At 44.1% G+C, this 18,045-nt stretch overlaps 1 protein-coding gene across 1 annotated transcript in view; it reads right to left on the bottom strand.

Moving 5' to 3' along the window:
* Positions 1-448: 448 nt before the first annotated feature.
* usp12b (ubiquitin specific peptidase 12b) overlaps positions 449-18,045 on the bottom strand; it is a 17,868-nt gene continuing 271 nt past the window's right edge. Inside the window, exons 2-10 of the mRNA XM_080023207.1 lie at positions 12,400-12,480; positions 12,059-12,142; positions 9,145-9,274; positions 7,467-7,765; positions 6,910-6,986; positions 6,511-6,594; positions 6,181-6,378; positions 5,363-5,441; positions 449-3,543 (exon numbers count right to left, since the gene is read on the bottom strand). Of these exons, the coding sequence (XP_079879333.1) occupies positions 3,442-3,543; positions 5,363-5,441; positions 6,181-6,378; positions 6,511-6,594; positions 6,910-6,986; positions 7,467-7,765; positions 9,145-9,274; positions 12,059-12,142; positions 12,400-12,480 (1,134 nt within the window). The 3' untranslated portion in view covers positions 449-3,441. The remainder of the gene's footprint in view (positions 3,544-5,362; positions 5,442-6,180; positions 6,379-6,510; positions 6,595-6,909; positions 6,987-7,466; positions 7,766-9,144; positions 9,275-12,058; positions 12,143-12,399; positions 12,481-18,045) is intronic.

An 18,045-nucleotide genomic window follows, 5' to 3' on the forward strand; every position in this document is an offset into this window, starting at 1 on the left:
GGGTTGTTTTTTTGTTGTTTTGTTTTGTTCTTGGAACGCTGGTTGTTTTCCAGAAAGAAATTACTTCATTTTTTTCCAATAATAACATCTGTATTTATTTACACATCAACATCTCTCATCTCATAGCTCGAAAAATCAAAACAAAAAACACCTTCATTGTGGTGCTGCCTACACAACAATGGTAGAAATTAATAATATACATATATATATATATATATATATATACATATATATATATACATATATATATACATACATATATATATATACATATATATATACATACATATATATATATATATATACACATACATATATATATATATATATACACATACATACATATATATATATATACACATAAATACATATATATATATATATATATATATATATATATATATATATATATATACACATACATACATATATATATATGTGTGTGTGTGTGTGTGTGTTAAGATCTAGTAAACGTAAAGGTAAGATAAACATTCATTTTAATAACAATAATATTAATAATATTTAAATTTAAAAAAGAGCCAGGCTTCCACATGAGCCTCCTTCCTCTTGGTGACATCACCTGACATCACAAATTTTGGTGAAAAGCTTCATTGTGGGGGTGGGGGTGGGGCTGTGATCCCAGCTGGAGGTCGTCTGCTCCGTCTTTCAGATCAGACTGATCATCACGAATGAGCAGACGCTCGACGGTCTGATCCGCTCCCGACATCACGTCCGGCCGCGACCGCGCCCACAACCTCGGCTTCACCGATCAACTCACTGGGAACAGGAAGTGGAATCAAACCGGGAGCGAGAGGTTCCTGGAACGTTCAATCGCTTCGAGGTGGAAAAGTCTTTTTTTTTTTCCAGGACTTTGTCAGATTTTCACGTCGTCTCTATTTTCAGATTTTGAGAAAATTCAAACGATACTGTGAGAAAACAACTATTTCATACGACTTTGGTCCAAGGGACCGTGGCTCCAGGAACCACCTCATCCCAAATACAGGAAGTGAAGTGAGTTGGAACGCCGTCGTCAGCGGGAGGCGGCTACGGCTTGAGCCGATCGGTACGAACCAACAATCAACACCTGATTTTGGATTCAGTCATTAACAGATTTCCTCTCTGGACACCAAAACGCGCGGAGCCAGGCCGGGCCCTGGCGAGGACGAGGGTGTGACCGCACATCGAAGCGGCTGAATCGACAACGTTCGACAAAATACTTGAACACGTTTCCATTCCCCCGGCTTCTCCCCAGCCCAGACAGGAAGTGAGGTCACCAAGGAGCGAAGGCGTGGCACCGGCTGACAGAAAAACAACAATCAACCAAAAAAAACAATCAAACTAAACAAATGATATTTGGTTTCTTTGTGCGTTCAAACGGAGGTGAGGAGAGGTTCCAGGTTCCGGGCTCCGGGCTCCAGGTTCCAGGTTCCAGCGTGGCGGAGGTGGTACTGTTTGGGGCTTTGGCACGGCCCAGCGCCGGCTGATGGTTGCTTACATATTGGACAGAGTTAAAACCGATCTTAAAGATCAATGTGAGAAATGAGACGGACACGCCCACGGAACACATTCAAATGAAAAGAATCAAAGCGGAGAACCGAGTCGGAGGCGTGGCGACACCAACGCCGTCTCGCCTCCAGGGTGGAGGTTCCAGGCAGACCTGGAGAATCCGCGTTCAGAGAGTCTTAGCGGACCGTGCGGATTTGGACGATCGGCATCAACCCGCAGGTCCGACCGGGGCGTGGCGCCTGCTCATCCCTGCGCGGGTGGAGCGAGGACCCGGAAGCAGGACTTTCTGAAGACGGAGTTCTCCACCTCTGGTCCTCCGTTTGCACGTGAAGGTTAGGAGTTTTAAAGACCCCATCGGGGGTCAAGAGGAGGCAAAGTGTCGTCACCGAGCCCCTGAAAGGTGAGCGGGGCGGGGCGGGCTGAACAGGCCAACGCTAACGCTAACACGTGGCAGAACGTTGTGTTGTGGGAATCACTCAATTCAAGAAAAACTGTGGCGTTGACTTCACCTGAACCTCATTTTTTGCAGCGTTGGGAGTCGAGCCGAGTCAAAGTCATCAGGACTTTAAAATGGTCCAGTGTGGAGAGAACTGCTTCCGCTGAACGTCGTGCGATGGAGCGGCCACGACCACGCACTTCTGCGGTCACGACCACGCCCTTCTGCGGTCACGACCACGCCCTTCTATAACCACGGCCTTCTATGACCACGCCCATCTATGGCGCCCATCTATGACCACGCCCTTCTAGGACGACGCCCTTCTAGGACGACGACCTTCTGCGGTCACGACCACGCCCTTCTATGACCACGCCCTTCTACGATCACGACTGCCCCGTCCTGTTTAAGTGACTTGAGGCCAAACCCCGGAACCCCCCACCTTGTGTATGTGTATCTGGGATGTCACTGATGTGAAGTTGGTCCCCGCCCCTGGTCCCTTTCAAAGACGGGTTGGACGGGTCATGGACGTGCCGCTGGAAAGACATTTACATTTTTAATTTAACGTCCAAAAGGAATTCAACAGAACAACAGGGAAAGCGGGTGCAGCGCTTCCTGCCCAAACCAAGTCCAACAAATGATTGCCCGCGCTCGCCTTTTTTAAATTTATTTTAAGATGCTCTGCCACGGCACCGATTATGGCAATGCAGCAGCAGCAGCCACGCCCACTCGGACCGCTGCATCCATCTTTCATTTGAAACAGAACCACGAACGGCAGCTGCCTTTCCAACCGGTGTTTCCCACAACACAACTCAAGTGGTTTAGCAGCGTTTGGAGTCCCGTACAGAATGAATGGAGGGAGGTCTTCATGTCTTCGTGTCTTGATAACTTTGGTCCACGTCATGATTTGTTGTTTTTTTTAGGACTCCCGTCATCCTCAGGACCAGGGCACCGACGCTCCTCGAGCACGGTGTGCATCCACAACAAAAAAAACAACCAGGGGAGCCCTGACGGTGGCGACAGAGAGTTTGGCAAAGTGTTATATTCACCTTAAATAAAGACCGAAGAAGAAGACCGTTAATGTTAAAACGCCTTATAATGTCAAGCTGCATCACTGTTTTCATGTCAAGCTGCATCACTGTTTTCATGTCAAGCTGCATCACTGTTTTCATGTCAAGCTGCATCACTGTTTTCATGTCAAGCTGCATCACTGTTTTCATGTCAAGCTGCATCACTGTTTTCATGTCAAGCTGCATCACTGTTTTCATGTCAAGCTGCATTACTGTTTTCATGTCAGTTCCACCGCGGACGCTCCCATCATCCCCAACAGATGGGAAACGCCCAACGTGGACCAATCAGGGGTCGACGCCCTGGTGCAAAAGCTCCGCCTACGGGAAATAAAGCCTCGATAATTATATGGGCGTGGCAGGGGCAGGGCCCACACGCCCCTCTTGGATGCTGATTGACAGTGCTTGTGGGCGGGCTCTCCCCGGCCGCTGGGCTCAGTCTCTGGACTGGTAGAACAGGATGTATCCAGACTCAGAGTTCTTGGAAATGTCCGACGTCAGGCCGTAGAACTCCTCGATCGCCTGCGCGTCGATTTTCTGCAGAAAGGGGTGGGGGGGGGGGAGGAGACATTTGTTCATTTGGTGGACTCTGATGTGAGTGGAGAGGGGCGTGTCCCATCTCGACTGTTATTTTATTGATCCACTGGGATTACCTGTCTTCCAGATGAACAAACACAGTACTCATACCACTTGAGACTGGGTTCAAAATAATAATATTAATAAACAAAATAAAATACATTTAAAAAAAGAATAATAATAATTATAATTATAATACTACTAATAATAGAAATAATAAGAATACTAATAAAATGAATAATAATAATCAAATTATAATAATAATAATAATAATAATAATAATAATAAATAATAATAATAATAAATAATAATACTACTACCAAAAAAAAAATAATAATAATAAAATAATAATACTCAAAATAATAATAATAAGAAGAATACTAAAAATAAATAATAATAATTATTATTATTATTATTATTATTATTATTATTATTATTATTATTAATAATAATAATAATAATTATTATTATTATTATTATTATTATTAATAATAATAATAATAAATATATTCTGAAATGATTCAATTCTAGCATTAAAATGTATGAATCAATTTGACATTTAGAAAATTCTCAATGTGCATTTAAATCCTAAACATTCATCCCCCCCTTATTATGTACCTTGATATATTTTAGGATTTTATGACTGCCAGTGCATACAGTGCATACAACAACCACACACGGGCGGTTGTTAGGGTTAGGGTTAGGGTTAGGGTTAGGGTTAGCGGGTGGAGGTGATATTCAGTGGTGTTTTCACATGGATTTTGGGATCGAGGTACAGTTGAAACCGAGTTGAAACCAGAGCAGAGGAGGAGGAAACACAGAGAAAAAGAAAGAAAGGCAAGTTCCAAATGAACAATGAACAAGGAGACTTAACATAAACGACTCTGCTGAGGAAACAACTAACTGAAGAAAAAAGGAGGGGAGGAGGGAGAGAGGGAGAGAGAGACAGGGAGAGAGAGTGAGACAGAGAAAGAGAGAGACAGGGAGAGAGAGGGAGACAGAGAAAGAGAGAGGTAGGGAGAGAGAGACAGAGAGAGGGAGAGAGAGAGAAGCTTCTCCTCCACTCCTCCCTGAGCTTATCAGACTTAGATGACGACGGCGACTTGATGGAAAAGTTGTGGTGAAAACACCGGCGGTAGCACATCCAGGGCCGACGGCCATGTGCCAGCTCAGCACAATCCCCCAGCAGAGCACATGTCGGGACGAGTGGAAAAACACGCCGATCGGGAAACTTTTCCCGTCTCATTTGACCGAGTCGTGTTTTCACGGTGATCGCCAAACCGAGGCCCACGAGCATCAAATATTTTAATGAGGTCCAAAAGCTCCGTCTGAGAACACGGGGAGGTTTGGGGTCAAGGCACAGAATCTGTTTTCACAGCGAGTAACTGCATTAAAACCACAGCTTTAATGCCACTGGATGCAGATTCATACCAAAAGATTTGAAAACCCTGGAACACCAATATCAAACTCTTTTATAAAAAAATGGGGAATTTCCGGCTGTGGGGTATTACAGTGAATTATACTGCAATGCACTGGGAGTAATTAACTCTTAATAGCCTAGCACAGTCCATTTAGTGCAAATAACTGCTATAAGGACCAAATAATTACTTATAAGGACCATTTGCTGTTGCCTGCCATTCCTTTAGGTTGGAAAAAATGAAAAGAAAGGAAAATAATTCCGAGTAGCGAAATTTCCCAGCGGCCTTGAACGCAGCACGGTGCTGCTTCATGCTGTTGCACGGGGACACGGGGGGGAGCAGGGGAGAAAGGCTGCGCTCACCTCCACGATGTCGTCGTCGAACAGCAGCCAGAAACCGTGGCTCTTCACGATGGTGATGTAGTGGCCGCGGTTCGGGCCGCTGCGGGGGAGGAGCACGAGATGCTACGTCAGCGCGGCGCGACATCGAGCTACCACCATCACTTCTCTCAGTTATTTATGTCTTTTAGGTTCACTTTTGATGGGTTTTTTTTGTCCCTTTTCAGGTTTATCTTTACTGTTCATCAACAGGTTAATTGTTTTAATTTGAAACTTTACTGTTGATTGTTAGGTTTATTGTATATTTTCCACACTTTCATTTTCCCTCCTCTAGTTCAGGGGCCTCAAACTACAGGCCCGGGGGCCACACCCGCAAGACAATTTGATGTGGCCCATCACATGGGGATGATGCATTGATAAATGTGGCCCGCAACGATTACTTAATCCACACAAATGTACTGAACGTTTTCTAAATATGAAACAGAATTAAACAGATCATGAGAGATGTTTCCTCACAGGATGACAAGGGAATCCACTGATGTGTGGATCACCGCCCTGGTTAGTGAACTTCAAGGTTTACTGGTTGATCACCGATTACGACCATCTTCGTTTTATCACGATAAATGCTGACGCCCTGTATGACTGTGTGTGTGCTTTCACTTTCTACATCTAACTCAGTCAATCCAGTGGTTTATCCATGACTCCGCCCTCTGGTGGTCAAAGAACGTCAATGAAAAATAAGCACATTTTGACAAGTGTCAAAAAAAACAAAAAAAACACTTTTTTTTTTGTTTGTTTGTTTTTTCGAGTAGCTGGAAGACATCTAACGAGTGGACCCCCACCTGCCACAGTGCACCACCACGGCCACCAGGTCGTACATGCGGTCGGGGTTGGTGGCGTCGCCGGACGTGTTGAATAGGCGGAGCTCCAGGGGGAAGACCACGCGGTAGGACAGCTTGGTATAGCGGTGCAGCTGGTCCATGTACTTGAAGCGCTTGAGGTGCAGAGCCAGGATCATGGGCAGCTTCTTCACCCTCATCCTGGGGGTGGAGGGCAACACAAGAGGGGGGGGGTTTGAAAAGGGCTAAGACGTGTTCTCGTCTTTCGTGTCAAAACTAAAAGGTGGTGCTTAGTGAGGTCACGGGGACCAGGATCCCTGTGATGTCACTCACCTTTTCTGGGCTTCCTGTTTACTGCGACACTGCTCACAGTAGTATTTATACTCACTGCATAACGTCTCTGTGTTACTGAAGCCCCTGCAGAGAGAGAGAGAGAGAGAGCGCGCGCGCGCGGGCGCGCACACACACACACACACACACACACACACACACACACACACACACACACACACACACACACACACACACACACACACACACACACACACACACACACACACACACACACACACACACACACACACACAGTCTAAATATAGAGCTTTCTATTTCCAAGCCGGTGCAATTGTAAAATTACAATTGCAATTTCTGATTTGTTTTGGGAGGATTTTAATGACGTGGGATAATTCACAGGATGGGAACATGACACGCCCTGAAAAGTCCACTTTGTACCTGAGACAGTGTGTGATGGAGGTGTTCTGCTCCACGTCCACCGACAGGTCCAGGAAGTCCTCGTCTTTACTGCTGACCTGCAGCACAGTGAGGACCAAGACACGCAGGTTGACACAGTGAATCGATCGTGGTATCAAGCAACCACGGTTCTGAACCGTAAGTCTTTCCCTCTAATACCGTGCCCACGGTAAAAATTAATGTTGCAAAATTGGAGATGTAAACTTTGATTCACCCTCACCTGAGCAGGCACCTTCCGCCATCTTTGTTTACAGCGGCAGCAGGAAAACTTTACGATACGGTGCCTTTTCGTGCGCATAGGAGCAAGAGTAAACAAACATGGCGGAACAGGGCTTCGGGAAAGGACTCGCTGGATTATTTGGATAATTTTCATTGGATGTCTGTTCCCGGGCGGCGGCAACATAAGGTGAGGATGAATTCAAATTTACATCTTTAATTTTGATGTATGTTGCTTATTTTGTACTGGGGTGAGGTGGCTCCATCTTCATCCAACATGAGCACCAAGACACGGACGCAGGTTTGCCATCATCACAACTCACCGCTTCACAGTTGAGGCAGCGCGTCTCGTTGGTCAGCGTGCCTTGGAAGATCTCGTGGACCCAGGTCTGCTGCGTCTCCTTTCCTTCCTCTCCTCCACCTCCCCCTCCTCCTCCTCCTCCTCCACCACCACCTCCTCCTCCCCCTTCTACTCCTCCCACGTCGCCTCCCCCGTTGTGCAACAGCTTCCCGTTGTGCTGCTGCTCCTGGCTCTTCTCCTCCTGCAGGAGGTCAGCGATGGTGTTGAGGAGGTAGTTGAGGAACTCATGAGCGTCCTGCTGCATGTAGTTATCAAAGAGCTCTGGAGGGAGGGAGAAAGAGGGGGAGGGAGGGAGAGGGAGAGAGGGAGAGGGAAAGAGAGACAAGAATTTAAAGAGTCATACAGAGACATAAACTATTTACATAATAATATATATATATCATTTCTATCTCAGTCCAAGTATTTACTCCATCAGATTTCCTACATCTTTAACATCAATTCAAAATCAATGAAAATGCATCTTAAAGTATAAGATATGTTGATTAAATAAATAACACATTAATATAGATATACTATATAACACATATAAACAATTAGCTTTCATTGTTGTCTTGCTCTATAACTATAGAATGAGGCAGACAGACAACATGTTGAAGACGCTTCCTAACACAGTTAATGGATCCAACTTGGCAACACAAGAGTTTTCTTCTCCTGCCAAAAGAGCACTTTTAGAGAGAGAGAGAGAGAGAGAGAGAGAGAGAGAGCGAGAGAGAGAGAGAGAGAGAGAGAGAGAGAGAGAGAGAGAGGAGAACGAGAGGGGGAGGGAGAGAGAGAGAGAGGGGGAGAGGGAGAGGTGGGATGAGCGACATGGGGAGATCTTCAGGAAGATAAATAGATGGAGAAGCAATGAATGGAAATATTGATGGAGAGAGGGAGAGAAGAAAAAAGGACAGAAAGCGCTGAGCAAGGACAAGATGGAAAATAAACAACATTCTCTCTTTTGTTTTTTTTGTGTTTCCACTCGCCCTCCCTCCGTCCTGTTTCCTCAGCTGGGAAACTCATCTCTGCTCCGGTACTCGGCCAACCCTCCTCCTCTCCAACCCTCCTCTTCCTCCTCTTCTCTAACCTTCCTCCTCCTCCTCTTCCTCCTCCTCTCCAACTCTCCTCCTCTTCCACTCCAACCTTTCCCCCTCTTCATCCTCCCCTCCACTTCCTCCTCCTATTCATCCCCCATTCCTCTTCCTGTTCAGCTCCATCTCATCTCCACCATTCCTCCTTCTCCTCCTCTTCTATCCTCTTCACATTTTCCTCTCCCCCTTCTCTCCCTTCATTCTCATCTCCTTTCTTCTCATACCTCTCTCCTCCTCATCTCCTCTCTGGAATTTGCACTCCATCTTCATGGGGCATCCACTTTTTTTTGGTATTAAAAAATGTCTTGCTAACTTTGCCAACCCGCATTTTCCCCAGATATCTTAATATTTTTACAGATGTCTTATTTACTATCATTTATCGTTCCCTTCTTTTCTTGCAGAGTTGGGAACTTCCAAGACCATATCGTTGTTCATGTACTGCAGTATAATGACAATCGAGTTGAATTGGACTGAATCTGGTTTTTGACAGTTTTCCAGCCTACGTCACTCAAAGTCAGAACTCTGGTTCTAAGAATGTAGGCGTGCGAAGCCCCGCCCCTCTGCCCTCACCATTTTCTTTTCTTAGCCGCGAGATGAACTTCTTTGGAGGAATGACTCCGACCTTCTTCTTCTGCGTGGCGATGCTGTTGAACAGGTCGGCCAGGCAGGTGAGGAGCGACTCCTTACGCCGAGGCTGCACCTGGAGGGGGCGACGGGGCAGAATATAATATATACATTGATCAACCACAACATCAAATACACCACAAATAACACTAATATTGTGTAGCTCCCCCTCATGACAACAAAACAGCTGTGAGGTAGAGGCATGGACTCCACCAGACTCTGAAGGTGTCCTGTGGCATCTGGCACCAAGACGTTAGCATCCTTTAAGTCCTGCAAGTTGGAGGTGGGGCCCCCATGGATTAGGCTTGTTGTTCCAGCACATCCCACGGATGCTTCATCGGACCCTAACCCCACCCATCCACATGATGTAGTAGAAAAGCTGATTCATCAGACCTCCACCTTCTTCCATTGCTCCACGGTCCAGTTGTGACGCTCACGTGTCCATTGTAGGTGCTTTCAGGGGTGGACAGGGGTCAGCATGGACACTGTGAGCTCCCATACGCAGCAAGCTGCCATGCACTGTGTGTTCTACACCTTTCTATCACAGCACCGTTCACTTTTCCACCCATTAGTGCTGCAGTAGTTCTTCTGTGGGATGGAACCAGACGGACTAGACCTGGCTCCCCACGTGCATCAATGAGCCTTGGGCCCCGTCACCCTGTGGCCGGTTCAGCGCTCGTCCTTCCTTGGACACTTTTGGTAGCTAGTAACCACTGCACAGCGGGAACAGCCACAAGACCTGTGCTTGTGGAGATGCTCTGACCCAGTCGTCCAGCATCACAATGTGCTCCTTGTCAAAGTGGCTCAGACCCTGACCACGCCCATTTTTATAGTTCAACAACTGACTCTTCACTTGCTAGCTAATATATCCTGAATACAATAATAATACACAACAGTATATATATATATATATATATATATATATATATATATATATATATATATATATATATATATAACAGTATATATATAATAATAATAATAATAATATATAACAGTATGATAATAATAATATTATATAATAATAATATGTCCCACTGCTTGACAGGTGTCATTGGAACCAGATGATCAATGTTATTCACTTCACCTGTCACTGCTTTAATGTTGTGGCTGATCAGTGTATGTACAGTGGGGCAAAAAAGTATTTAGTCAGCCACCAATTGTGCAAGTTCTCCCACTAAAAAAGATGAGAGAGGCCTGTCATTTTCATCGTAGATATACCTCAATTATGAGAGACAAAATGAGAAAAAAAATATCCAGAAAATCACATTGTCTGATTTATAAAGAATTTATTTGCAAATTATGGTGGAAAATAAGTATTTGGTCAATAACAAAAGTTCATCTCAATACTTTGTTATATTCACCCTTTGTTTGCAATGACAGAGGTCAAACGTTTTCTGCAAGTCTTCACAAGGTTTTCACACACTGTTGCTGGTATTTTGGCCCATTCCTCCGTGCAGATCTCCTCTAGAGCAGTGATGTTTTGGGGCTGTCGCTGGGCAACACGGACTTTCAACTCCCTCCAAAGATTTTCTATGGGGTTGAGATCTGGAGACTGACTAGGCCACTCCAGGACATTGAAATGCTTCTTACGAAGCCACTCCTTCGTTGCCCGGGCGGTGTGTTTGGGATCATTGTCATGCTGAAAGACCCAGCCATGTTTCATCTTCAATGCCTTGCTGATGGAAGGAGGTTTTCACTCAAAATCTCACGATACATGGCCCCATTCATTCTTTCCTTTACACGGATCAGTCGTCCTGGTCCCTTTGCAGAAAAACAGCCCCAAAGCATGATGTTTCCACCCCCATGCTTCACAGTAGGTATGGTGTTCTTTGGATGCAACTCAGCTTTCTTTCTCCTCCAAACACGACAAGTTGAGTTTTTACCAAAAAGTTCTATTTAGTTTCATCTGACCATATGACATTCTCCCAATCCCCTTCTGGATCATCCAAATGCTCTCTAGCAAACTTCAGACGGGCCTGGACATGTACTGGCTTAAGCAGGGGGACACGTCTGGCACTGCAGGATTGGAGTCCCTGGCGGCGTAGTGTGTTACTGATGGTAGCCTTTGTTACTTTGGTCCCAGCTCTCTGCAGGTCATTCACTAGGTCCCCCCGTGTGGTTCTGGGATGTTTGCTCACCGTTCTTGTGATCATTTTGACCCCACGGGGTGAGATCTTGCGTGGAGCCCCAGATCGAGGGAGATTATCAGTGGTCTTGTATGTCTTCCATTTTCTAATAATTGCTCCCACAGTTGATTTCTTCACAACAAGCTGCTTAACTATTGCAGATTCAGTCTTCCCAGCCTGGAACAGGTCTACAATTTTGTTTCTGGTGTCCTTTGACAGCTCTTTGGTCTTGGCCATAGTGGAGTTTGGAGTGTGACTGTTTGAGGTTGTGGACAGGTGTCTTTTATACTGATAACGAGTTCAAACAGGTGCCATTAATACAGGTAACAAGTGGAGGACAGAGGAGCCTCTTAAAGAAAAAGTTACAGGTCTGTGAAAGCCAGAAATCTTGCTTGTTTGTAGGTGACCAAATACTTATTTTACCCAGGAATTTACTAATTAATTCATTAAAAATCCTACAATGTGATTTCCTGGATTCTTTCCCCCCATTCTGTCTCTCATAGTCGAAGTGAACCTATGATGAAAATAACAGGCCTCTCTCATCTTTTTAAGTGGGAGAACTTGCACAATTGGGGGCTGACTAAATACTTTTTTGCCCCACTGTATGTACGTATGTATGGTGTATATAATTTCCAGGTTGCACATGGTCTTGTCTTTTACAGGGTACATACATACATACATACATACATGAAGAAGTAAACCGCTGCCAAACAGATCTGCTCTGTACTCACCTTGTACGCCAGAACTTTCTCCCTAAACGGCCGACAGAAGTACAACGCCTGCAGCACTGAGTTACAGTAGCAGGTGTTTCCAAACTAGAGAGAGAGAGGAGAGAGAAGATGGGGAAAATTAAAAGAATGATCGTGGGCTGACATCTTGGCTGCTTGTCAGAGGTCGTATCAAGCGGCGCCAGCGTACGGCCAAAACATTTTGTGGAATTCTTATTTTTGATTGTGGACTTTAAAGACTTGGAATGCTCTCTCCAAACTCCAGGAGGTCCAGGACGCTCTGGAGCGAACATATGCTCTGAACATCTCCAAAACACAGGGACAGATTCAAAACTCAAGCTTACATTGACCAATCCAAAGTAGTGCTCGTTCACGGGAAATTGTTCCGGACCGATCTCCTTCTCCAAGGCAGAGGCATTGGCGCCCTGAAATAGAAACAACACGATGATATGTACAATGAGCAGAGGTAAGTATTTCCACTTCCATATGTTGCAGAAATGCAGAATACAACTTGGATAATCAGGCTGCGAGCACTCCATCTGAGTACCTATAGTATCACACAACTTTCCATTTGGAATAATAGCGAGGGCCATGATTTACACACTATTTATCAACAACGTTCAGTCACTGACTTTACTTTCAGTCTCGTTTAAACAAAATCAGACAGAACACGAGCATGAAACGGTCCAAGAGTTCCAAAACAAACCGCTTGTCATTTCCCGTTGGTTTGGCTGCTCGTGACAAATGTAGTTATTGTGAGACACTGGACAAAAGAGGTGATGTAACGTAAGGAACCTTGAAAACAGTTGGAGAACTGGATGCCCTCAGTACCGCTGGGCACACAGGCGTACATCTTTCAAAAGCCTCCAGTGGCTAAGTTAAAGTTGGGGGAAGTGGAAGTTAAGGCAGCCCATTGTGTTATGAAACCCCAGTTTATCTCCCCCAAGGAGAAACCCATTTCACATATTTGGGCAAGGCTGACATCGTGGTTTGATGGCAGAACTCACAGGGTCCGTTCCATCAGCGCCGTGAAAAAAAAACACTGAACTTTGGTTCTGAACAAACAGTAGGAGCACCGCACGGTTAATGCTTCACCAGCTCAAACCGCTCAGAAACCGCTCAAACAACCCGATGAAGGCGATGGTGGTGGTGCTTTTCAGTCGACCTTGGACGACGTCATTCCCCCTAAAACATTCTGGCGCTATTCGAAGCGAAAAACCAACACGGGACGCGGAGCGGGTTATTTATCCTGCTGCGGACGCTCCGAGGGAACCCAACTGACCTCAGGGTTCATGTCAACGCTCTGTCTTTGGCCAGAACACAACTCCAGGTTGAATCTGAACTTTTAATCCTTTTAATCCTTCCACCGTGTGGACCTGATGCCAAGATTCGCAGAACAAACCTCCACACACAATGAATATTTTGAGAAACAATCATTCGTGCTCTGGATACTATGACAAGGTCAAAACGCCTCGTTAATGAGAGAGGTCAGGGGATGACGTCCAGACTGGTTCAAGCCGACAGGAAGTAGAACTCAAAGAACCAGGCGTCCCACAGGGGTGAAGAGCAGGAGAGAGTCCCCAAAGCGCGACACGTGGAACCATGCAGTGGACGGAGAGGAACCACAGTGGGTTCCACTCCTGAAGCTCACAAAAGGACAGTGAGGCTGCAGCGGCACAGGCACCACAACTGGGCAGTTGTGATGCCTGGAACTATCTATCTATTATTATCTATCTATTTATCTATCCATCTATTATTTATCTATATATTTATCTATCTATCTATCTTTCTATTAATCTATCCATCTATTATCTATCTATCCATCTCGTGGGTTGTCTCCCAATGAGGGGCCTTTCTGTGTGGAGTTGCATGTTCTCCCGGTGCTCACATGGGGTTTCCTCCATCTAACATTAGTAAAGACCTCCACCCAAAACATGCACAACCTCATGGTCTGACCAGCGATGGACATATGGAACCAGGTCCTCGAGCGTCGTTGAATGCTGCCCACTGCTCCTGGATGCCCCCCCGGAGAAAGGACAAGCCAGGATGGCCAAATGCAGAGAAACCATTTCACCAGCAGCATCCAAAGCGTGTGTGTGTGTGTGTGTGTGTGTGTGTGTGTGTGTGTGTGTGTGTGTGTGTGTGTGTGTGTGTGTGCGTGTGTATATGCATGTGTTGTAATGGCGTGTTGTGACAATTAAAGATTCTTCTTCTTCATATTTTATCTATCTATCTATCTATCTATCTATCCTGCCATATCTACAATACTCTCGCTCTGGGACATCTCATTAAAACGTACATCTGATGCCACTCAGTGACAGTTTCATGGTACATCAGATTTTTTACACAAAGCAGTAAATAGACCAACAACCGATGATAATAATAATAAAGGAGGGATACAGGGATGGGGAAGATGGACACATATGGAGGGAAGGAGAGACAGACAGACAGACCCCTCCATTCCCATCCTCTCCAGAACTATTCCCTTTAGTTCCTCCTTCAGTTAAAGTATTTTTCTTTGCAGTTAAAATTATATATTATTATTAGTGGTACTATCATAATACTACTACTATTATTATTATTTTTACTATTGGTATGATTATCCTTATTATTACAATTATTATTATTATTATTATTATTATTATTATTATTGTAGTCATTACTGTGATGCTACACTATTTCACTACTATACTGAAATAAATATATTTATATATTTTAAAACAGTTATACACACATCTACCATAACAGTATATTACTAGTACTAACTACTCAAATTACCACTACACACTGCTGTTATATACTATTTGTAGTTTTCTTTCATTTTAGTCCATATTGGGCTAACTCATCAGCACAGTTTACTTAGGGTTAGTGTACACACACACACACACACACACACACACACACACACACACACACACACACACACACACACACACACACACACACACACACACACACACACACACACACACACACACACACACACACCTTGTTGTATCCAGGTCAATGTTCTGGGGGCAGAAGGAGGAGGAGGGGGGTCCTACCCAGTACTGGAAGGGTGGAGGTGATGAAGTGACCACTGAGTGCACTCACATTTACAAGTGGCTGTCAAGTGGGCAACCATGCATCAGCTGTTGGTTGCCTAAACTGAGAAAATAATTGCCCAATTTAAATCATTTTATAATTTAGCGATAATGATTTTAAATAATGATCATCTCCAGTTCAATTTTATCAGTTGTTTCAGCATTTCGGACGGTAAATCAAACATAGACTGTGAACAGGAAAGGAAAACAAGTTTTCTATATGTTCACTATGCCACGCTTATTCTATTTTTAAAGTTGTCAGTGGGACCAAATCTAGTTGCCCGGGGAAACTGGACTACTGTTATTGTTGTGCCCTTCCACGTGAGCATGGTGTAAGTGGACATCAAGGACCAGAAAAAACATTCTTGTTGTACGTACTTACATACGTCTGTCTGTCCATCTGTCTAACATGATGGCTCAGGGTTTTAAACTCATACCTTTCAGTCACTGCCACCTTAATCTCCTCTCGCTCGAGGCTTCTGAGTAATTTGGCAACGAAACAGAAAAGTCAATTTAGGAGAAGATGGGGACTTGATTTGGCAACGAAACAGAAAAGTCAATTTAGGAGAAGATGGGGACTTGATTAAGAAAGGTATTAAGACTCTGTTTTCACTTGTTCCAATCGATTGGATCAGGACTTAAACGAAGATACAAGTTCTGGTTTTCTGATACTGGGACACCTCATTAAAACGTACATCTGATGCCACTCAGTGACAGTTTCATGGTACATCAGATTTTTTACACAAAGCAGTAAATAGACCAACAACCGATGATAATAATAATAAAGGAGGGATACAGGGATGGGGAAGATGGACACATATGGAGGGAAGGAGAGACAGACAGACAGACCCCCCCATTCCAATCCTCTCCAGAACTATTCTCTTTAGTTCCTCCTTCAGTTAAAGTATTTTTCTTTGCAGTTAACATTATATATTATTATTAGTGGTACTATCATAATACTACTACTATTATTATTATTTTTACTATTGGTATGATTATCCTTATTATTACAATTATTATTATTATTATTATTATTGTAGTCATTACTGTGATGCTACACTATTTCACTACTATACTGAAATAAATATATTTATATATTTTAAAACAGTTATACACACATCTGCCGTCACAGTATATTACTAGTACTAACTACTCAAATTACCACTACACACTGCTGTTATATACTATTTGTAGTTTTCTTTTTTAGTCCATATTGGGCTTACTCATCAGCACAGTTTACTTAGGGTTAGTGTACATACACACACACACACACACACACACACACACACACACACACACACACACACACACACACAAACACAAACACTCCATGGGATAACCCTAGCTCCGCCCATCTGCATGATGAAGCAGAAATGGTTATTCTTCAGATCTCCACCTTCTTCCATTGCTCCACGGTCCAGTTGTGACACTCACGTGTCCATTGTAGGTGCTTTCAGGGGTGGACAGGGGTCAACATGGACACTGTGAGCTCCCATACGCAGCAAGCTGCCATGCACTGTGTTTTCTACACCTTTCTACCACAGCACCGTTCACTTTTCCACCCATTAGTGCTGCAGTAGTTCTTCTGTGGGATGGAACCAGACGGACTAGACCTGGCTCCCCACGTGCATCAATGAGCCTTGGGCCCCGTCACCCTGTGGCCGGTTCAGCGCTCGTCCTTCCTTGGACACTTTTGGTAGCTAGTAACCACTGCATAGCATAATAACGTATAACAGTACATATAATAATAATAATAATATATAACAGTATGATAACAATAATAGTAATATATAATAATAATATGTCCCACTCCTTGACAGGTGTCATTGGAACCAGATGATCAATGTTATTCACTTCACCTGTCACTGCTTTAATGTTGTGGCTGATCTGTGTATTTGCAACCCTTGACATAACACCTGAAGTTCCACCTTATTGATAAAGTATTATCTTACATTATAAACTAGGATATCTGTTCATCCCTGGGACAGAAACGCCGTCCATCATTCTGAGGATTCAAGTGCTCTCATTGACGCTGTGACGCCTGAATTTCCCCACACGATTCATAAAGTGCTAATCTTATCTTTCGAAGTGAGCTGTCAAACTCATGTCTCTTAAAACCTGACAGACAGACAGACCAGCCAAACCCAGTATCTAACTCATAAACAATAACAGCCCATACGAGGTGAATAAACTTTAAATGCACAATATAATACACATGGTATACTATAGATAGTGACATATGAACACGCAGGTAACCTGGACGTAGCTGTTACGCTGCATTTAGCCTCAGTTTGTCTGGTCCTCCAACCTCTGCCAGAGCCCAGACCAGATGAATCAAACGAATCGATCATTCAACAGACCGATCGATCCCCTCTGACCACGGTCTGACAGCGGTAGCAAGCTAAGCTACACCCAACGGGGCTAATTCGTTAGCTCGTTGCGCTGCCGGACAAACCACAGATCGAGCCGCAACAGAGGACAGCCTTCCTCCCAGAAAGCCCGCACAGTGAACGGTTCAACCCAGACGTGAACTTAGAAACACCGGGGACATGCTAGCAGGGGCTAACAGGGTAAACCGGACAACTTTCTGGAAAGCTTCCGCTACATGCACCCGGCTCGTAAACTACTAATACTACTACTACTACTACTACGACTACTATTACTACTACAACTACTACTACTACTAGAATGGATGATGATAATAATAATAATATTATTATTATTATTATTATTATTAAGCAGAAGAACAACAACACTACCACAACTACTGCAAATGACATCCTATTAAAAATGAAATAAAATATAATAGCAATAATAAGAGTAATAATAATAGCTATAACAATAACAACTACAATATTAATAACAACTTTAATAAGAATTATAAGAATAATAATATTAGTCAGCGAG

The sequence above is a fragment of the Zeus faber genome (genome assembly GCF_960531495.2).
Source record: "Zeus faber genome assembly, chromosome: 22".
NCBI lineage: Eukaryota > Metazoa > Chordata > Actinopteri > Zeiformes > Zeidae > Zeus > Zeus faber.